General features: G+C 34.0%; 1 protein-coding gene across 1 annotated transcript; it reads right to left on the bottom strand.

Annotated features, from left to right (window-relative positions):
- Positions 1 to 13,058: 13,058 nt before the first annotated feature.
- On the bottom strand, positions 13,059 to 17,163 carry LOC131038850 (cucumisin-like). Its single transcript, XM_057971408.2, has 11 exons — positions 17,056 to 17,163; positions 16,548 to 16,648; positions 16,337 to 16,434; positions 16,108 to 16,254; positions 15,682 to 15,787; positions 14,938 to 15,454; positions 14,645 to 14,748; positions 14,305 to 14,529; positions 14,094 to 14,202; positions 13,727 to 13,940; positions 13,059 to 13,603 (listed from the first exon to the last, which is right to left on the bottom strand). The coding sequence occupies exons 1-11, from the start codon at positions 17,161 to 17,163 to the stop codon at positions 13,059 to 13,061; spliced, it is 2,274 nt and encodes a 757-aa protein (XP_057827391.2).
- Positions 17,164 to 23,848: the final 6,685 nt, after the last annotated feature.

Below are 23,848 nucleotides of genomic sequence, written 5' to 3'. Positions count from 1 at the left end.
TAGTGCTAATATCTGTGGAGCTTTTAGGGTGTATGAGTTTGGTGTGAGAACAAGATATGAGGGGGTAGAGAAATATTCACTTAGCACATGCAAATTTTTATTTTTGATAAGTTTTACTAGTACATGAGATGTAGTGTAGTATTTTGATAATATAAATATATGTTTACTTGATGGATTATATTTTTTTTTCATTGATCCATCTAGATATACAACCTAATATTCCAAGGATAAGATAGGAGATCAATAGCTATATAATAATTTGTAAGACATGGAGGTCAATTTTATATAGATTTAATAAGGTGTTTTGAACTAGATACCTCTCCATAATTGGATGTTAATAGTATGTAGTCTAACCATGGAAGATTAGATACCAAGATGATGGAGACCAACACTTATAAACCAATAGATAGAAAGGAAAATAAAATATGTTCCCCTTAAGATAAACTACAAACTACACAAATCATATGTTTGGCAAGCCAACCCCTCTAAGCCTAATAACCACATGTAGACAAAAATAGAGGAAAACTAGTGGAACCATTTTCATCATGTAAATAGATACTTTTGTTCCATGATATATTGAGAAACGAATAAATACAAATTTTTATTATATAACCTATATCTACAATCATTTGTAGATGTTGATATGTATGAAAATAAGACCACAGTATTATGGATGGAAAATAAGATATCAAATCTCTATTACATTACATTGGAACCTAGACAAACTTAGCTATAATCCTAAAAGAAGAGCTAAGAACTTGAATCCTATTCCTTTCTTGCAACAGAATTAAGATTGGAATGCATGTATTCAAGATCTAGGCTGAATGATGTAAATGATGACTTTCACTAATAACAATATATTACAAACAAAAAACCAACACAAAAGGCCAAATATGGAAACAAGATACAAAGAAGAACCTATAGATGCAATATGGAGCTAAAGTGTTGGAGATGTGTGCTAGGTTCCATAGTCCAAGAAGTACCTAAACTAAGAAACATGAAAAGAAATGGAGTTATGAGGCCTTGTAGGCTTGAGTCCAAAAAATGTAGTCATATGTGTCAGACGTGGGCACTAGATACCCTAGTCCTAGTGTTTATGCTGGTTCAAAATATGAGATTGACTATTAGTATCTACTCTATCTAACTATAATTTTCTCATAGTAAGTTTTGAACCTACACACATAGAAAATGGAGAAGAATGGTTGTGTTGTATAGGTACTTTCCTAAGTTAAACCATTTGTTGATATTCCCACCTCTACAATAACTATGATTGATTAAAAAGAGAATTTTATCCTCTAAAGGATAAAGACTAAATGATAATGGAAATACTGGAATGACAAGATTATTCCTTAGATATGAAACACTCTCGTGGAGATTCACATAAAGGTGGTAATGCAATGCTCTTTAGACAAGTCCTACATGTGTTAATGTAATAACATGGTAAATATTAAATCACAAACATGAAATAATACTCAAATTTTGAGTTCATGTAGTTTGATGGTCGTTGTGATCAAACCTGCTCTTTAATGATGTCAAATGTGGATTGATTGTTTCGCCTTAGAACTTAACTTTATAAATGATAGAAAATGTTCTTTATATATGATTCACAAGATATTATTGATAAAAGGTTGACAAAAAATTGTCAAGTACAAAAATTGAGACTAGATTTTGAATTGTAAAGGCCACAATAACAATGACAACAATTTCAAAGAATTTTGATGGGACACTTATACTAAATGTTAACATAAACATAATATTACATTGTTTAATAGTTAATATAGATAAGTTATTTGTTTGTGGTCGAGTAGTTATTCAGGTAAGTAGTTATGCATAGGAATATATGTCTTTCTAATGCCATGTTGAGATGTAATCGATGAATAATCAACTATCAATCAAGCATTTTATATTAAAAATTGTGCATCAGAGCCACCTTGATTATATTGTGTGTTTGATTTACAAGGCGATGTAGGTGTGTAGAGTATGCACTAAGTGAATAAGTTGAAGGCAATCAGGGAAGAAATGCATGCGGGTGATTGAGTACACAATCGTGCATGAAGAGGACCTTGAACATCTAAATCAAAGTCTAACCAATGCACTTGTCTAGAATTCTATCAACAAGGTTTATAGTAGCTTGTCTTATGGCTGCGCAATAGATTCAAGAAGAGATTCATTGATGCATTGTATTTGTGAAGAAGTAGAATAAAGATAGAGGCAACCAAGGAGGGAAGGCCGATTATTTTCGTGCTACTTCCGCATTGACTGATACCACACGTTGGGGTAAGGATAAATACCCAGTCACATGACAAAGGGGCATAGGTGCATCATCTCCTCGGAAATAAATCCAACAACATATGTATTGTAACTAAATTTAGAATGATTACCAATATTGCTACAAATTGACGTGTTACTATTAATAAAAATCTGTTGTATATTGGAATAGTTCATCTCAGGCATTAGATTGGAAAGCACTCTTTTTGCATGGAATTGATCAATTCACAATAATGATCATGTCATTTTAAATAAACTCTATGAATCCAAATAAGTATTAAAGTTTTTCTTACATAACATCTCTTTAAACCAGTCTTTAAAGGTTTTGAGTTGGTTTTATATCACACTTGCATCATTGAAGAGTGAAAAAGGGTATAATCTAATTTCAATAGAAAATATATATAAAATGGATTAAGATTTTGAGGAGTGAAACAGTTTCTAAGCAGTTTCAAAAACAGATTGTACCAAATAAAACCACATGATCATAGAAGGTGATTGAAGAAGAGAAAGGGTGCTAGAGTGTTGGCATAATGAGTAGTTTTAGTACAAATTCATTTAGACAAAAAAATATAGCTGAGTGTGAGTGTAGATTCCATCCCCAAGGCTGAGTAGCATTTTGACATAGATACATTCATAGTTTGAAGCTTTGTTGATTAGTTTCCTTATTCCGACCTCATTTTAGTAAGTCCGTAGGTCTTTTCCTTCTTTGGTGCAGAGCCGACCGCAAAGCGTGCCACATATCAAAGTGGTACAAATTTTGCAAAGTCCCTATACGTTGCACGAGCATACCACAAGTTAGAACGATTCATTTTCAATAAGGCCAGAGAACCAAAGTAGCGGGTAGCTTGCAGCGTAGCACCACATGTCCAGGGTTGCAAGTTGCTTAAAGGAAATTTAGACCAGCCTTAGAGAGTGCCATGTGTTGGTAGGCCGCAAGTCAAAGAGGGTTTCAAGTCCAAGAGAAGATTAAAGATGCACCATTGGTTCTTTTAGAAGTAGGATGGATTCAGAAGGGTAGTGGAAGATGCCACATCTCAGAACCAGAGAATGCCAATATCAATTTAATTTTAAAGCTAGTTTCATTCAATAAGTTCCAATAAAAGTAGTGGATTGTCTAGATGGCAATGCCACCGCACAGAAAGAAAAATAAATCAAGTAGTTACAACAATCTTAATTAATCGCATTCCACAGGTGGTGGCAATGCCGAGTCTCTTTTAGTTATGTTCATCCTTTCTAGTGGGACGGATTTCTCTATTCAAGTGGAGCTGAACTTTGTAATAAGGGTTCATTATCTTTGTATCAAAAAAAATTATAGAGAAAAATTAGTAGTTGTTATCTCATCATTATAAGACCGTGGCATGCTATATTCTTGCAATTAATAGAAGTTAGATATACAAATTGTGTTCTATTTTACCTCTGTTATTTAGTTATTTCAATGCGAGTGAAATTTATGAAAATGAAAAAAAAATCAACCAAAAAACATTTAACTTGATAATTATTGATCTATTCTTTGACTATCTTACATTGAATTCCAAACAGCTTTATAAAGCCCTATTTTTCCATGCAAAACTTCTTTAGGGAATGCAACTACCAAATAGCTAACATTAAACTAATTCATTGACCTAATGTTATTATTCTAGACTATAAAACTAACCTACATAAATGAAATATTTGCCAACATTTCCCTCCTTATTACATTATTTCAAACAAAAGTGGAACATTGCAAGGGTTGAACACAACCCTTCTAGAGATTTTGATGAAGTGCCTTCACCAACCCTCATCGCTCACCTAGGAAATGCTGAACTAACTACATCAGTGGATCTCCTTACTATAGAACTTGCAACCATCTGCACAACATGAGAGAACATGAAAGTGTTCCCAACCTCCATACACAATGAGACACATTTCTTTCAAAATTCCACATCTCCTCTGAGTGTATCTAATGCCTCCTCTAGTACTATGCATGAGACACCTTTCCTCTTAAAGTCCACATCTCCTCTGAGTGTGTCTAATACCTTCTGAAGTGATATGTAAATAATCCCTCGTTTGTTGTACAAATCACCAATCAAATGTCGACACATGAGACACCTTTCCTTTGAAATTTCACATCTCCTTCAAGTGTGTCTAATGCCTCCTCGAGTGTTGTACAAATCTCCAACCAAGCATAAATACACCAAAGTGAATTGACAAGAAAAGACAGAACACCCTTGCTCCTTGAAAGGACACATAATGCTAAACCCCCTCTTTAATTAGTGACACAAATATGGTGCTTCTCATGCAATGGATCATCTGTAAGTAAGAAGCTAGGTTGGGATGATAAAATACCTCCTACTTCCATTGCCTCCAACCTTCGATATTGACCTTGTTACACTTTATTCATTCAATGTCATATTAATCTCATCGATAACACAAGCATGCGTGTATTTGAATACCTTGTTAAGTGTAGCAAAGATGGCCCCAAAAGAGCAAGTATAAGATGGCTTGATAACAAATTCCATCTCAAACTGTTTACTATTTATTAATAGCAAGAGACTACTCCCAAAACTTGATTAGAGATTAATAATCTTGGAATACATTGATACTTCAAAATGCACAAGCAATTCTTGATATACGTGTAACCATGACAATGTCAATTTCAACCAATGATGGGTGCACTAGTTCAAACTTATACCTCCAAAAGTGGTGTTGGTGTAGCTATTCCTGATGATTCTAACGTGCTTGCTGATGTTTCTTAGTTATGTCCTATTTGTTTTGGCGATCCACATTGATCGTTGTGCAATTTTTTGGTGGTTTCTATCAACTCGTGATGATTTTTGTGTTATGTGGTTTTCCTGGTGGTGTAGCATGTTGCGGTTGATCTTGGCATGATTTCCGATGGAGTTGTGCATTTGGGAATTTGATTTTGGACCATTTTATTCTATGCAAACAATTATATTGGTCCAGTGGTTGATCTTTCTATCGTGTGATGTAATTTTTTAATTGAGGGTTGAGGGTTTAGTCGACCTTGTTATCAAGGTTGATGAATTGTATATAGAGGTGATATAGTCATGTAATATGGGTATTGATGTTGTGTCTACATTATCAAAGAGAGAGGTTTCTGTGTGAACAAGTGATTTATCCTTCGTTGTTGAGTTTGAGGTGAGTTTGGTGTTGTGGGGTAGACATTTGTGCTTAACCGGAACTATAATTAGGCATTTGAAGATGCTATTCTTTCAGTTCATTTCTTTCGGATTGTAGTCTGAATATTGTTTTAAGTTAGTGAGACTTTCCTGAGGGTTGTAGCCTTTTGGGCCATTATATTTTAGCAGTGAGCTCTAGGTCATGTGCCTAAATGCATGTGCATTTCCCATTGTGAAATTTTCACATATTGTACTGCAGAGTATCATCTTACTATGGGTAGGTTCCCACCGTGGTTTTTCCCTTAACCAGGTTTTCCACGTCAAAATCTTGGTGTTGTGTGTTGTGCTGTTAATATGTCTTATTATTGCTATTTATTAGATCTGTGTTTTGTTTGATATCCTGGTGAAGACTGATTCACCCCCCCTCATCTTAGTCTCCCTTCTTGGCTATTGCTAACACTTGTGTGTTCTGGTATCAACCATTTCAGTTATGAAAATTGTATATTTTCATGTCTTGTGGCTCGATATCTATGGTATTTGTAAAATTTGTATTTTGGAGTTTGGAGTTGTCATGTTTTGCCTGTGTTTATGGGTCAATATCTCTGGGTCCAGTTGACCTTGTCCCATTCCAGTAATTAAGGTATATGCATCGATGAATGTATTGTGTAAAAGGAAGCATGTAGATATATTGTGAAGGCCAACTTGGTTATTATGATTATGTTTAAGGCATCATTGGATAGCGTGTTTCTCCTAGCAGACTTATGCTTGGCCAACATATTATCCTGGTGTATAAGCTTTCCGGTATATATAAAAGTGTATGATTTGAATATGGGATGTAGATGAAAAAAATAACTAGGTGAAAGAGCATGAAGTGTGAAGTTGTGGACAATGAAGACAGTTGGTGCAGAGTCAGAATACAAAATAGTGTTGCAGTAATCCTTCACAAGATCTACTGCAGCTGCTTGTGAATAGTAGTACAAAGATCTTTCATCGGATTTGTTGTAAAGTTTATGAGTTGTGATTTGAGCTTAACTTGGAACTGATCTCATGCATTTGGAGATGCATTTCTCTTTAGTTCAATTATACTTGTTGCAATGAGAATTCTGGCAGTAAGCTATTTTTGTAATCTTGAGTGAGAATTCTAGTGGTGAGCCGTTTCTATAATCTAGCAATGAGCCATCCAACAATGAGCCACCCTTTTGTAAACATCATATAATTAGTTATATTTTCTTAATCTATTTAACACTTTCTGTGGTTTCTTCGATTTGGGTTTTCCACATATAAAATCCGATGTTCCATTTGCGGCTGAGTTTTTCATGTTTATTCTGCATTTGTTGTTTCAAGTTTGATATGCTTAATTGGTGTGTTTGATACATCTACATAAAAGGTTTAGTTTTGGGAAAAAAAAATATTTTGTGGGAATACCGATTCATCCCCCCTTAGTATTTTGGTCTCTTCAACCAATCCAACAATGTGGGGTAAGGAGCCACATGGCTAGATGCTCACAAAGACCATGAGAGAAAGCTTGAAGGAGTCTAAGTTGTTGGAAGGTCAGAGAGAATATAGGTTTCATGAGACAAGTGTCTCATAAGTCTCCTTTGACTAGGATGATATGGAGAAACCAATCTCTACAATATAGGGAAGGTTGAGAAGAAATAGGAAATGGAATGCCACATAGGTCTCTACTCCCATTTGACGAGGCGTATTGAGAATAAATGGATAATTAAATATTAATAATATTTAATTTTGTTAGCAACATGGAGGTGAGGTGTAAGATGATGTCTAGGATGATGTGGATTTTAAGAATTTTTAATTTGTCTTATAGGAATAATCAAATAACTAGGAATATAACTTTAGAATAATTAGGACATCTAATTAAATAAATTGAAATTTATTTTATTATTGGAAGAATAAGATAAATGTGATTCAAATAAATAAATTGGTATATTTATTCATTAAAAGAGGAATAGGAATTAAATAAATGATAAATATTTATTTTTAATTTATCTTGAGCCATTTTTAGGTGTATACATTTTGCTCCTCTTTGAGACAATGCGTTTTACTGATTGTTTCAAAGAATAAGATTTTAATTTTTTTGTGGGTTTAAGTGTTGTGACTCGGAAGACATGTTTATTTGGTTTGTGCAGTGTTCTAGTGATTGTTTATCTGGCAAGTGAAGTAATTGTGTTTTGAGTTCTATGTTATCAACTGGTTTTGTTTTTGGTTGACTGTGGTGATGTATCCTATTTGGATCATTCATTTTTGGTTTGGATATACTTTGGTGGCTGTGTGCGGATGATGATATGGGTAGCACCATGGTGTGTGTAGATTTACATTAAGTTTTCTATATGGAAATATTGTTTTCGGGCTGATTGGTTGGCTTACTACGTTATTTATCTATATGTCTTATTTGGTGTCGACCTTGGACAATGTGTTAGCATATGTGGTTTATTGGAATTGTTTGGGAAGGACATGTTGTGATGTTTTTGGGTCTCCTCTATCTCTTAGAGTGGACTAGAATGGATGATATAGGTTCGTATGGACAAATTTATGTAATTTTGTATATTATGTTTGTGGTCGACCTAGTTTAAGGTTTCGATGAATTATCTTTTTTAGAGGAGTGTGGATGTATAAATTGAGTATGATATGTATGTGAATTGATGTGAAGTGATTTTGAATTATGTGCAAGAAAATTTGGTATAGCAAAAGTACGAAAGATAGTTGTGAAGAGAATTGACATAGAGTTTGAAGTTAGATGTGTTTTCCATGAAATTGATACTTGACATAGTGGTGTAAGGATAATTTCATGATCAGTAGATCTTTGATCATTTTTGTTCATTTGATCCTTTGCACCTGTCACAAGGTGTGTTCATTTTGGTAGTCTGTGCACTCTTGTATATTTCCCTAAGGTTGTGTACCTTATCCTTCCAAGTCCTTATAGGGGCAATGCGCTCCTTGGCCTTGAGCCTAAACTTTGCATTCGGTTATTCATATTGTGAGTGAGATTCTCACCATGGTTTTTCCTTGTTTAGGATTTTTCACATAAATCCAACTTTTATGTGTATGTTGTGCTTTGTGCTTTCATGTTTTATAATTACAGTAAATAGTTAAGTGTAGTTTGAAGTTTAATTGATCAGAGGTAAATAGTTTTGAGGTCCAAACTAATTAATCCCTCTCTTAGTCATGTGATTTGTTCAACAACATACATGAGTTTGTGATATTTTTGGAAGTTTAAGTGAAGAAGTTCAAAATATGTTTTTCGCTTCATAATAATTTTTTTGATAATTTTTATAATATTGTAGGAATAAGGTTGACTAATGTATGGGTCCATAATTGAATAAAATTGACATTATCATCTTTCAATCATGGCTACTCACATATCAAACATTGCTTGTACTTTTAGAGCCATACATGCCACACTTGACAAAATATTTGAAGGTTGAATGAATCTTAAAATGGTTATACTTGGAATTTTTGGGATATCTTTTCTACACTTGTCAAGGCCTCCAAAAACTCATCTATGACATCAAATAAATAAATTATAACAAGGTCACTTTGGAGGCTGGTGGCACCAAAGATGGAGGAGTTCCATCATATCATGTTAACTTCTCACTTTGAGATGATGGTTTAAATGAGAACCATTTTTGGCTTTATTTGTTGGAATCAATTAACACTGGAAGGGGGGCTGAATGAATGTTCTTTCTTTGTGAGTTCTGATAGATACGAAGAATGCAAATATTGTAGTATTTAATTTTGGAGAGAGTTAAGGGGTTTGATGTAGAGCTTAGTATGGATGGTTTCCCAAAGAGTTCATGTGACTATGATTGAGAATTATCACTCTTACAAGGGTTAGAGAAAATATAATGGAGCCCTATATGTGTGAAGCTCAATATAAATTGTTATCGAGAATAATTTGGTGTTTATGATTTGAGAGTTTAGGACTAAGAGCTTGAGAATTCAGGTTAGAGCTACACCTTTATGAGGGTTGAGCTTTTGGGTCATGAGGTGGCTTGATGGAGTTCTACTTGATTTAAGATTTGTTTCTTCAAGGAAAGATCTACTAAAAAATATGTATTCATTTATATAATCAACAATTTTTTTTGTGTCAGCTTTAAAGAGGTGTCCCTTGGCTAGGTGCACCTTGAGGTTTCATTGGTGAATTTATAATAACAATGTAATAAGAGGGTAAATGTTAGTGTAAATATAATATTCAATTATTTAATAATCAATATAGGTTAGCTATTTATTTGTGGTCGTGTAGTTATTCCTCTATGTAGTTGTGCCTAGGAATATATGGCTTTATAAATCCATCTTGAGATGTAATTGATAAATCATCAATGTATCAATCATTCATTTTATTCCACACTAGGTGCCCAAGTCCTACAAAAATTGGGCATCTAAAAGTGTAAGATGACTATTAGGGTTTGTGGTGTTAGATATAGTTTTAATTTAAATATGTTATGATAGTTAAATTGTGGGATTAATAAATAAATTATAGGCTAGGATAGGGACCAAATAAGCTTAAATGAATTTAGGAGAGAGAACACTAAAGTAGGGGTCCCAATAGAGTGTGAAATTGTAAGGGGTTACAATTTACTACACTATAGATATAAGGGTTGAATAGGGATAATGAATAAATTAAATTATTTTGGATAGATTTATAGTAGATTTTAAAGCTTTGATGATAGGATGACCTACATTTTATTTTAAAGATCAAGGAAATAATAGGAAAATTTAATGAAGACATGAGTGCATGAATTTTAATAATTATTTATTTAGGGTATTAATAGAAGCACATAGAGACTACTATTTAAAATACTTGTTGAAAAATTATCAAGTAATCTTGAGGTTACTCATGTATATTCTACAAGCATGTTTAGTTTTTAATGTAACCAAATTTTAAATAATGTATAATATATGGCTCATTAATTGAACATGTTTGAAATGATAACTCTTTATATCCATAAGATCATGGTGCCCATTGGAAGATGTAATCCTTAAATGTCTAAAATTTCATAATCTTTTATTAAAATGTCATTATATTCCAAATTTTTTTATCAACATATAATATAATTTACATATTTTTTAATGCTTTAATTGATGAAGCTAATTTTATAAAGTGACATATAATGTACAAACCATATGATTTAGAAGTTATGAACTTTTTTAAATGCTTAATTCATATTGATAAGTAAATCTCTTGGTGCCTAAATCTTTGCGTATCCCCTAATAGTAAATTGAATCCTTTGAATTGTCGACTTCTACAATGGATTAATTTTTTAACTGCCAAAAATATATTTCCTAACCAAAATATTATATTTCCATATTCATTAACACTCCCTCTCTTTATGGTTGGGTTGCGATGGGCGGGAACCAGAGAGGGTGAGCAGGTGGGACTGGCCGAACCAGGGTTTCGGTGGAGGATGATGATGTAGGTGATGGGGGGGACGGTGGCGACAATGATGGGGTGGAGGCCAATGTTCGATGCCTTGCCCTGCTTGTAGTCTGTGCGCTATCCCATGCTGGTGGGGTCGTGTTAGGTGGTGGTGGAAGGGCTCTAGCTCTTTCCTCCCCAGGAGTTGTTCGTGGGGTTTGCTTTCTCCTCCTGCTGGTACGTGCTTGATTGTGGAAGCCTCACGGTAGACCGAGATATGGTCCCTTCTGTCTCCAAGGTGGATGATGTTATGGATGTGCTTGGATCGATATTTGGTGGTCTGTGGTGGCCTTCCCTATCTTTTTTGTGCACTGGTTTACTCGCAGTTGGTGATTGTGGTTCGAGATCTCCTCGCCATTCCTTGCTTTTTTGTGTTGTTTCCTCTGGCTTTTTTGGCAGGGCTTTTCGACACTATTTTTTGTGGGCTTTAGCTTCCTTTCTCTTTGGGTTGTTGGCCCTTGCTTTGTTTGCTATCCTGGGCATCCTTTCTGTCTTCCTTTTCAAGGGTTTTACGTACCTTGGTCTAACGTAGCTTGGTCTATTGAGGTGACTCTATCTCCTTTTGAGGTGGAGATGTGTTTCGTTAGTTTTCCTTTGACTAGGTGCAGCGATTTATTCCGGGTAGTCCTTTTCTTTTGGAGAGTATGCTCTCTTCCTTGGGGTCTTGGGAGTTGTTGAGGGTTAAGGGGTTTTTATTTGTCCTCTGCTCTCTAGTGTTTGGCGGGAGGTTTTGTTGTTCTATTTCTGTTATGGTTATGAGAGTCATTCTAAAACCCAGTTCTTTTGGTTTGGGGAGCCTGTTAAAACCCCATGGGGTGGTTTATTCCGAGTTTGGTTTCTTTACGTATACTCCTATTTTCTTGTTTGAGTGGAAGGTTAAGGGAGCCTTTTTAAAACCCTTGGTTTTGTTATTGATGGATTCTGGTATTCCGTGCCCATATATTTTGATTCCTATGCCTCTTTCTCTCCTGTTTCTATCTCAACACCTTTGGTTTTACTTGGCTCGGTCTATTGAGGTGGCACCTTCTTCTATCGAGGTGGATATGGTTTGTTCCAGGGATGGCCTCTCTCCTATTGAGGTGGAGATGGATGTTGTGTTTGTTCACAAGAGCTGCAGATGGTGGTTGGTTGATCAACTGTTAGGTTGTGGGAGCCTTATAAAACCCTCATTCATAGTTTGTGGGAGCCTTGTAAAACCCATTATCTTCGGGGTTGAGGGAGCCAGAAAAAACCCTATGTTTTTTGCAAGCTTCTTAGGGACAGGTTGGATGCTGGCAGTTTTCAAGGGTCCAATTTGGCTAGTTTTTATTTTTGGTTAGGATTAGGCTTTGGTTGTGGTCTAGAGTTTCTGTGTGGGTTTTGGGAGCCCTTTCAAAACCCAAAATGTTGTTGGTTGTGGGAGCCAATTCAAAACCCAATTCCAGTTGTGGGAGCCGTGTAAAACCCATTAATCAGGTTATGGGTGTCTGGAAAAACCCTTGGTTTCTGTTGAAGGTTAAGGGAGCCTTGATAAAACCCTTGTGCTAGGGAAAGACTTTGGCCTCCTCTTCTTTCAGCTAGGTTTCATTGATTTCTCTTTGTTGCTAGGTTGGTTTTATGCTACTAGTTGTATTTGATGAATCATTAGCAATTGTATGTTTTGGGTTTTGGGTCCCCTCAAAACCTGTTTATCCTAATAAAAAACACTCCCTCTCTTTATAAGATTGAAATAGATTGAGATGTGAGGTTTGTTGTCTCGACGAATTCTTAAAATACTATTCATAATTATAACTTTGCAGAACACCTTTGTATCTTCTAATTTAGTGGAGTTTGCATATCATAATATTGACAAATGAATAATTAGCTTATGAATATAAATTAAAAGTGTTGATTTATTGCTTTAAAAAGTATTTACATTCATTGATTAATTATAAAGAAAGTTCTAAAACACTTTTTTAAAAATTAATATAAAATTCAATCCATAAATATACCCATTTTGAAAATAAAAAATATAAGCAAATAATCATATAAAGTTTTTAAAAAATTAAAATTTAATAGAAAGATAATGCATTAGTGCTAAAAAAATATCATTATATAAAAAGATATTCATAAAAAAGAGTGAAGTTAATTTGTATTTAATAATTTGCCCATGTCTTGAAAACGAGTTTAAATCACAAAATATATAGCCAAATATATCTACATGTTGCCACACAGTTAACTGAGATAGATATATGAGTTATCGGACCTCAAACAAAAAACTACAGTGAGAGAGCATACACACTAATTGGGCTTCTCACTGTGTAATTCCCATAGCTCCAGGATAAGGCGCCTGAACTCAATGTGTTGGTATCAATGGATCCACCTTCAATGGTGACATTGTATGATAGCTTCTGGTTTAGAGATGAAAATGATAATGTGTCTGGTTCTACTGTCACATTGATTCCAGAAGGTGCACTTACTATTGCCTTGTATGTACTTTCTGAAACTCCTACATTGGTAACAGTTCTGGGAAATTCAGCTCGAAATGACTTTCCTGGAGCAGTGAAAACCATTATTGAAGGGTAGTTTAGTGCTCGTGCTCCATTTTTAGATGGTGTTATCTGGTCGCAACTACTGAAATCTCCTGTCACCAAACGTAAAGTGGTATCATTGTAGCCCTCACTGCAAAGCATATTGATGTAATCATCTACACCTGCATCATAAACAAGCCCTGGATCGACTGCTTTCAATGGATTAATCTGACCAGCCCCATATCCAAATTCTACATCCGCATTCCCAGGCAATGTTTCATCCATTACAAATGCTGCATCACAAAATAAACTGTCATGGATTTGGTTTTGCAAAAACTAGTTAATGAATTTCCTATGTTATTAAATTGATATAGAAATTATTTATTTATGAGAGAGATATTCAAGTAGTCAAATACCTGTAGTCAGAAGAGCTGATTTTATAGCCGCAGGAGACCAATCCTTATGATAAGACTTAACAAACCCTGCAGCTCCTGCTGCATGAGGGCATGACATGGATGTTCCTGATATTATATTAAAATTGGAAAACCTTGTATCTTGTTCATAGCCAGTAAGCGATACATTTTTGGCCCAAGATGCTAGGATGTCCACACCTGGTGCAGTGATATCCGGCTGATAACACATAGTCATCATTATATCATATTATTTTCCATAGAACAAATGTGGCTTCCGACCATATTTTGGGAATAGATCATGGATTTCCTTCTAAAACTTTTTTCTTTATAATTTCGATTAAAGTTATGCAGTAAAAAGATTGGCACACACCTTTAAAATGTCCAGTGTGATTGGATTGAAACCTCGTGATGAGAATGAAGCCACTATTGGTGCAGGTGCTTTGGGTGTTGTTGTTTTTTGAATGTTTGCAACCGGAGAGCTGATGGATTGCAAATATCAGTAATATTAGTGTAATGATTAACAGTCCATGACCCCCAACATATTTATTTTCACTTAAAATTACAACTGTAATGAAATTTACCTGGTTGAGTTTATGTAAGACAACACAATTTTTGCCTGCTTGGTGGTTATTATTGTTGCAGGGTTTAACCATGCGAAGGCTGTGTCATTACGTCCATCATAAATTATAACAGCACCCGCACCACCAGCTAGAAGAACTGAATAATCTGGAGGAGTGCTAATGAAATTGCAAACAACTATCTTTCCTTTTACTTTTGTCTCATCCAGAGAACCCAATAGACAACCACTGAAAATTTCATAGAAATAAATAATTTTCAGAATCTTGATAGAAATATAATCTCTCTATATACTACAATTTGTGTTTTTTTCAATTACATAGTGAATTATGCTTTGTTTGTTACCTGGAGTTATCTGGAGTAAAGCCTCCAGAAACATTAGCAACATCCCCTCCATATACTAAAGGATACCATGGTTTCTCCATCGTGTATGTATTTATAGCAATTCCCTGTACACAGTTGCTCAATTTAAGACTAGCAATAAAAAAAAATTGTTTAATTAAGGAGGATGGATTTTAAATTGTATAGGAAGTAAAATGGTTGTTGGCTTATAGTTTCAATTGATAAAGAATGTTTTGCTAAAAGTGTTCAATCACCTTCGTAGAAAACTTGTTTCTAAGAGAAGTTTAGAGTTTTACCCCTATAGAAATGTTGTTTCCCAATTGAAGTTCAGCGTCCATCTTGCGATCAATGGTACTTGCTGCCACAGTTAAAGACCAAGGAGAATAATTTGCAACAGTTGCCCTAGAAGGTCCTGAGTTTCCAGCAGAATTGGATACTAGAATTCCCTTCTGCACTGCATGAAATGCTCCAATGGCAATGCTATCTTCAAAGTAGTTGAGAGGAAAAGAATATCCAAGTGACACAGAAAGAATGTCGACTCCATCATAGATGGCATCATCAAAGGCTGCAAGAATATCTGCATCATAACAACCGTCAGTCCAACAAACCTTGTACATAGCAACCCTTGCACCAGGGACTCCACCTCGACTTTCCCCTGGAGCAATACCATAAAGACTTGCATTTTTGATAAAATTTCCAGTAGATGTAGAGGAGGTGTGACTTCCATGGCCTTCTCCATCTCTTGGAGACAAGAAATCTCCTTCAGGTGGAATACTCGAGAAACTGCGATAAAATTTTGCTCCTACAAGTTTTCTGCAAATTCAATCATCATAACATAACACAATTTAATATTCCCAGAGAGATGAAAATTTTGAGATACCTGTTCATGAACTTGATTATTGAAATGACTCCAATTGTGTTTGTAATTTTGTCCTTAGGCCAGTGTATCAACATTTAATTGTGTCTTAGAATATAGTTTATAAGTACAAAAGAACAATATGCAATATATCAATAACAAAATCAGTAGGAATGAGTCTAACTTGTTGCAGGCAGGAAAATCTGGTGTTGTGTGGCAGCCACCCCTCCATTTTGAGGGAATAGGGCCGAATCCCGCGTCGGTAAAACTCTCTGATTCTGGCCATATTCCTACAGTAGAACAGAGATGTGAAAACTAATGACTAAATCATTGTTACATGAATCTCTATCTTACAGTGTCCATGTAACTACTTAAAAAAATTATTAAGATTCTAAATTTTTTATTTTTCATCTAATTACAAATTTAAGTCCCTTCTTAAAAACATAGTGAGAGAAGATGAAAGAAAAATTACAGATCCATTGTTTTATTTGCTTCCAATGTTTAAGAGCTCACTACAAAATCCATCATTTACAAATCAAGATTCTAAAACTATGAAATTAACTACAGAAGAACATTTACAAATTAAAGTCTATTCTTTTGAAAATTTTACCTGTGTCCAAAAGGCCAATAATGATGTCGCTCTGATAATCCAAACTATTGCTTTGAACAGATGCAGGCAAGCCAACGAAATCCCATGATCTAGTTGTTAAGGTATTCAACTTCTTGCTCTCAAACACCGAAACCACACCATCCATGCCTATAATTCAACAGCATGGTCATATGAACATAACGTATACTTATATATATATATACATAAGTATGAATATAAACCAGCTTACCTGAAAGTTTTTGGACATGCGATGGAGAAAGTGTAGCTGCAAACCCACGAAAACTCTTGCCATAACTATACTTCAACGCGTCCTTAGCTGCCTTAGAACTTTGCAACCCATATTACAATTATATCAGCTAATAAAGCCAATTATAGTTTATATGTAATAACCTTCCAAAATTGCAAAACATGAAAGTAGATTATAGTTAACATGTAATAACCTTCCGTATACAGATTCAAGCATTTCAAGATACAAGGTAGCAGGTGCTTTCTGGGAATTCCCATCATCTTTTGAAGTAGCGCCCATGTACACCACATAATCCTAATTCAACACAAAAAAAATATGGCTATGTCAGCAAAGATAAATACTTAAAAGTTTATAATTATGTTACCTCAAGTTTTGGGACGCCACACGTGCTTCCTTATCTCTGATTTTTCAATCATTTTCAGGAATGGTTAGGGGAGGGCATGAGACGGCATGGTTAATATAAAATATGTATATATATACATTAGAAACTTAATATATAACATTTGTATCAAATTGAAAATTTACATAAATGTCAAAGACAAACAAATTATCAAAATTCAAATATTAATACTATAAGACGGTCAAAAGATATCCTCGAGCATGCCCACATCCCCTAGATGTCCCCACCTAGATGAATCAAACAAACCCGGGAACACGTCCTAAAATAAGCTTGATTTATAAAGACTACACTAAGAGTATACCTTTCTGTCTAGCCCTGGAGATTCAGCTTTACAAAGCATTTGAACATCTAACATTATCATAAACAAAAACATGGAGAGAAGAAAATAGTTTGCCGCCGGGATTGCCATTGCAAAAGTAATTTTACTATTACTTAAACGATTCTACAAAACTGTAATGAAATGTGCCTTTATTTATAGAGGCCATTGGTGGCATTCCATTTTAATCTTCTCTGACAACGATTTACAACAGAATTTCTAGAAAATGCTTGAAAAATAAAAGACTTATTCGTAGTTATGGCTATATATTATGAATATGGCAAAAAATAGGATCAGAACGATGATTTTAAAGATTGAGATCGACTCGATGTTTCTCGTTTATTATATATATTTGAGGAATATTGTATTAATAAAACCAAAATCCATTTTAGAGTATTTAGAGAATCAATGATTCAGAAACTGCGGATTAAGGTTTTAAATTTTAATGTATAGTTTTTAAGGATAGAGTTCTTATTTCATATAAGGATAAACATATTGTTCTTGTTTCATATAATTCAATGATGGGTACTTATAACATATTGTAGCTATTAAAAATGATTGACAATTATTTTGAAAGAGAAAGGAAGTATTTACATAAAAAAGATTAATATAATTTCGAATTGTAATTTATTCATAATTGACATTTATCTCTTTGTTTTGGAGGTTTCTCTTCTTAAGTTATTATAATTTTCTTCTTATTATTTTTTTTTGTGATGAATAGGCAAATCCATAAAAATTTAAATAAAAATACACTATCCAGAAAAAAAAGTAGAGGGATGTGAGATCACCCCTCAGAAGTCATATGAACAGTGCTCATAAATAGTACCAAGTATAAAAATAAACACGAGCAATGCTCAAAAATAGAAACAGCTAAAAACAAACCACTAAACGGCTAAAGCAATAGCAGCAGGGGACGATGTGGGATCACGATCGTCCTTGGGATCCCATACATCAATGGAATCAGAGTTGTTATCTTGAGAGACCACCCTTCGTCAGTAGCCATCTCTTCATTCTCCTTCTCCTTCCTGGCTGGGCATATAGCTAGAGCAAGCCGCGGGAACCTTTATGAAGAGTCGGGCCAAGTATTATCTTTGTCGGTATCTAGACAGCCAAAACCACCACTAGCAGAAAAGTCAGTACCCCTCGTGCCTTAAATGGAGGTAGAGCCACCATGTGGCAAAGAGGCTGAGTGGCGCCGAGTGAAGTCTCTACCACCGTCAGACTAACAATGAGGAAACTGGGCCTGCGAGGGATAATATCCCATAAGGATTTGTATCAGCTTCTTTGAATTTCATGACTACATATCAAGCTTTCCTATGTTTTCATCATAAATATATAAATCCATAGTGGTGGATTATATATATACACATGTGTCATTAGTTTTGATTTTGAACATCATTCAATGTTCAAACATTTTATAGTAGAACTACATTCTCACTAGTTTAATTGTCATATGTATAGTGAATGTATGCAATACAAGTATAAAACATAAAATAAGTTTTGAAATACAAACTTAAAATCCAATTTTCAAACATAATTATAATCTGAAATTGAAATTACTAGAATGATTTTCTCATAATGACATGGATGCTAAAGTAAGTAGCATAACATTGATGTTTTTTAATGATAAGAATGACAAAGTAATTTTACATAAGAATTTATGGTCAAATGATGAATGGGATGAAGAATTTGTAGATATTTGAAATAATAGATGAATAGTGAGAAATTGATTAAGGATCAAGAGTTATCTTGTAGAGGTGAATGCATTATTATAATTATTGAAGATAGTTACAATTTCAAACTCATGAGAGCTAAATAATAAATTTATTATTTTACTTAAATAGATATTTATCTCATATTAATTAAAAAAAATTACTTAATTAAATAATTAATAATAAAAATGAAATGATAGGCGGCTGACCCCACAACACAATGATTAGCTGCAAGCATCCTACATGGGAGGTCTTGGGTTCGAGTCTCCTCGACTAGTTCTTAGCTCCAAGGAAAAGCTAAAATACCGCTTTAGCCATGAATTACCAAAAAAATAAAATAAAAATAAAATGATAATTAATAATGGATGATAATGTAAATAATTAATATTAACAAAATTAGTATAAGACCATTTAGTTTTTATGAGTAGTCTTATATGTATTATTCTTGTCTATTATGTTATCGTTATGAGTCATTTTATATTTTGTGACTTTGTTGAGATTACCCAATTGAATCAAACTAGTCTATTTGTAGAGACTAGAGTGTTTAATATTGCATAATTTATTATGTAAATATAGAACCATCATTTGTTTATGTAACTTGTTTTAGGTTGCCATGATGTCATTCTATGATATGAATTCAATACTAGTTAATTCTTTCGATGGTGCAAAATAGTAGAAGGCATTAGGGTTCTTAATTGTCAGTATTTATATTTCTATAAGGTTTGATGACTTCAAAGAGTTAATTTTATTTCATTTTATCTTCCCTATGGCCCTAGGTTATAAGTCCAGAGATTATGTTGTTTCATAGTGAAATGTGTGGAAATGAGATCCTAGCCTACAGATGTAACTAAGATCTCAATTCTTCATAGTTTATCCTTAAAACATAAAGAAGTCCAACTACAATTCTAATGGAAGTGTTAAACACTTGGGTTTATGTTCCTTTGCTGAAATGGATTTGAGATTGCAAAGTGTTGCAAAGTGTGTGTTCAATATCTAGGTTTAATACTAGGAAAACGATAACTTTTAGTAATAACAATTAATTATAAAATATAAGACTAACTCAATGGGTTAGGTTTGGAAATAAGACACATAAAGAAACCTATAACTAAATTTTGAGTCCAGAAATGCTATAATAGTGTGTTGGGTGTCCAATTTTGAGGGTGTCTATGCAAAGAGAATGAAGAAAAATTGCAATTAAGAGGGCTTATAAGTCTATCTCTCTAAAATTCAACAAAAAATTATTTAAAACATGCATTAAGTGCCCCACTCCATGTGTTTTTTCCTACTCAAAATAGATGGATGTATGTCTATATCTACTTTTTTCATCTGTAATACTCTACAATCAAATTTTAGCTACACACACAAAAAGACAAAAATAAGGGTTGTGATTTATAGGGACTTTCCTAAGTGAAACCATATGTTGGTATTCCCACCTCCACTAAAGCTATGATTTATTAAAAAGAGAGATTTTCCTTAGAAGTATAGAGTCTAAAACAATAATCAAAATGCTTTAATTGACATATATTACCTTAGATAGGAAATACTTTTCTTAAAATCTCAAATAAGGCTTGATGTTTCTAGTAAGATGTTAATGTATTCCTTCATCATGGAAGACAAACTTATTATTAATCATGATTGTTGAAACAAAGATGTATGATTGCTTCTTTCTCCTTGATTGTATATTTGTTCTCAATTGTCTTGAATATGCTTGATTGAATTCTTATAGGATAATAGTTTATAGTTAATCTTACATAAATTTTTAAATCAAAGATTGAGTTGTATTTATATGCAACTTACACATTTTTTAATTTATTTTATAAATAGGGCTGAAATTAATAATTAAAATTCTAGGGTCAAACTACTTGGATAGGGGCACTGGGTGTCCTTGTCTAGGAGAGGAGCACTGGGCACCCTTGTCCTAGAAGTTTTGGCTAGGATAAATGTCATGAATAGGAGAATTTACTAGATGTAATGTATTGGAATGGGTTTCACTAGACTAGTCATGCAAACTAGGAATGAAACCCATTTACATCAACATACATTAGGTAAATAATCAATAGGGCCAACTAAAAGCCCTTGGGAGAGTTGGGTATAGTGATTTATTACTTCCTCTTTTGTGCTTATTGATATGATTGGATTAGATGGAATGATGAAATGAAAAAACTAGGTCTAAAGATGCAAAATCTATAGTAATCAACATAAATAGTAAGCTACATGATAGATATAGATATGTTTCTAGATCTATTTACAAGAGTGTTCATATTTTTCATAGACACAAATGAGTGAAGACATTAATATAAGTAAAGTCAAGCTAAAGGGAGGACAAATGTTTGGGTTTTCTTTCATCTCCTCTTATATTCTGCTATCATGTTCTTCTATTTGCCACCATATGTGAGAGAACTCGATGCTAGGGAGGGGATTGATTATCTTCCTGAATTCTCAGCTATTGCTTCTTGTCACAATACAAAAATAATCAAGCATGTTGCCACCAATGGGAGTCATTGACAAAGAATTGGTGCAGTGACTAGGGCGTTCACCCTTCTAGTGGAATCTTCCAATTATCATCCTAAGATAGATAGGAAAATAAAGAGGAAAAATCATATTGTGTACTTGATCTCCTTTGCATTTATTTTATGGACCAACAAACAAAATGGGAAGAATACCTACTACTAGTGAAATTCTTTTATAACAACTCTTTCCAATCCTCCTTGGGAATGACTCCATTTGAAGCATTATATGGTAGGCCATGTCAAACAACATTAAGTTGGGATAACCTTGAGGATAGAATCATAATTGGCCATGATATGTTGAAGGAAATGGAAAATAAAGTTAAGAGAATCAAACAAAGGTTAAAGAAAGCATTAGATAGGAAAAAGAGCTATGCAGATAAAAATAGAACACCGAGGGAATTCATAGTAGGGGATAAAATTTTCTTGAAGGTTGGACCCCACGAGTTCAATAAGGTTTGAGGGGAAGAAAAAATTGGCACAACGATATTTAGGGCCCTTTGAAATCATAAAAAAGTTAAATTTAGTTGCCTACCGGCTAGCCCTACCCCCACAATTGAGCCGCATCCATGATATTCCATTTATGTCTACTTAAGAAATATGTACCTGATGAAAACCTTATTTTAAATTGAAATGGATTACAACATTTTGGAGAGGCAACAAAACCATTTAAGCAATAGAGTGGTAGATTAAAGTAAAGTGTGGCGAGATCAGTACAATGAAGAAACTGCCATTTCAAAGGACGCAAATGAACTTCAACAGTTATTTCCATTATTATGCTAACAATATCATTATGGATATGATATGTTTTCCTTTATTTAAGACTAATGAATATGTTGATTAGTACGATGCACAAATTAATGGGAAAAAAATGTCATAGCCTCCTTATGACAAACTATTATGAATGTATTATTATTCACTATTTTATTTTAATATATGAATTCTAAAATTTTAAACATTTCATATTTTTTATATTTAATTATTGTTTTGAAAATAAAAAATCAAATAACATTGAAATTATTCAAAAAATAATGATAATAATTAATAAAAACAAGTTGGATGTGCTAATTACCTTCACTAAACCTTGAATCATAATTTACAGATGATAACTACCAAGAGAACTCGTAGTAGACAAAGGGAGAATGTTGAGTTAAAACTGATGAGAAAAGTTGCAACAATTGCAAACTCACTCCAACCTGCCACATCGAAGCATCAATACCATGCAGAAATGTAACACAAGTCATGACATTGGCTACCATGAAGAAACTGTTGTGTAACTTCATCAAAACGTCCGCATCACTTAATTAGACTGTTGTGCATACATAAACTCATAGATGTGGCAACTGCAATGGAAAGTGAATATGACGTCTATAGAATTCCATCTGGATCACTGCATGGTAACTTTTACCTTGTAGCATTTGAGTAATGAATTATTCCCCAATCATAGGTGCCAATGAGTCAAGGCATGAATATAAATAAAGTGAAACTTAAGGGAGGAGGGACGCCTGGGTCTTCTTTCATCTACTCTTATATTCTGCTATCATATTCTTCATTCTTCCACCATATGTGAGAGAAATCGAGGCTAGTGAGGGGATTGATTGTCTTCCACCATTCTTAGCCACGATTTAGAAGGAATCAAGCATATTGCTACCAGGAGGAGGAGCCGTTGATGAACAATTGGTGCAACAACTAGGGCGTTCACCCTTCTAATGGAATATTCCAATTCTCAACTCTAGCTTACTGCAACTAGGTAGAGTATATAACACCCATTCTTAATGTTGAATATGTGCTCTAATAGATCTAAATAAAATTATGGACATATGCACACCTATAGCTCAAATTTCCTTACCATTAATGTAGACGCGCCCATGTATCTTTCCTATCATTGTTCTATGATATTTTACCAGTACATCATTCTCTGTCATTTTAGATCCTAGGCATTATAGTTCTGTTCTAACGTAGGGAGGATTCAAATCTGACAGGCGTAAGGAACATAAATTTTACAATTTACATTGGTTGCTAGTTCACATGCCTTCTTTCTACTTCTAGTTTACAAACATATATGCTAGAAACTATAACTATAACATCTAATACCATTATATTCTTTCCTTATCCTTCGATAGATATATATACGTTGTTTCAAAGGTGTCATTTCACATAGGCAGACAGGATGCTGGAAAAAATTGTAGAATTTGGCTTTACACCTATCAATTGCATTGCTTGTCACAACATTCCATCAAATCACATTTGAATCAGGCACTTTGTCAATAGTTCACTGTCTTTCCCACAGCTCCACAATTTGAATACATGCGTACCCAATCATTTGAAAATACTATATCTAAAAACAAATGCCCCTGCCATCATGCCTTGATGGATTTCCATACCTTGTTCAGAAAGTTTGTAGTTTTTCCAAACGTCCCCATTTCAATATAAGTAAGATAAATGGTATTACTCCAATCGCATTAAAATCTAATTCTAACCTTTCTATGTATTTCTATCCGCTTCCATCTGTAGCACAGGGTTGATTGTAGCTTATCTTTTATTTCTTTGTGCCCAAAT

This window comes from Cryptomeria japonica, chromosome 9, assembly GCF_030272615.1.
Source record: "Cryptomeria japonica chromosome 9, Sugi_1.0, whole genome shotgun sequence".
NCBI classification, from domain to species: Eukaryota; Viridiplantae; Streptophyta; class Pinopsida; order Cupressales; family Cupressaceae; genus Cryptomeria; species Cryptomeria japonica.
This window is presented reverse-complemented; position numbering and strand designations above follow the sequence as displayed.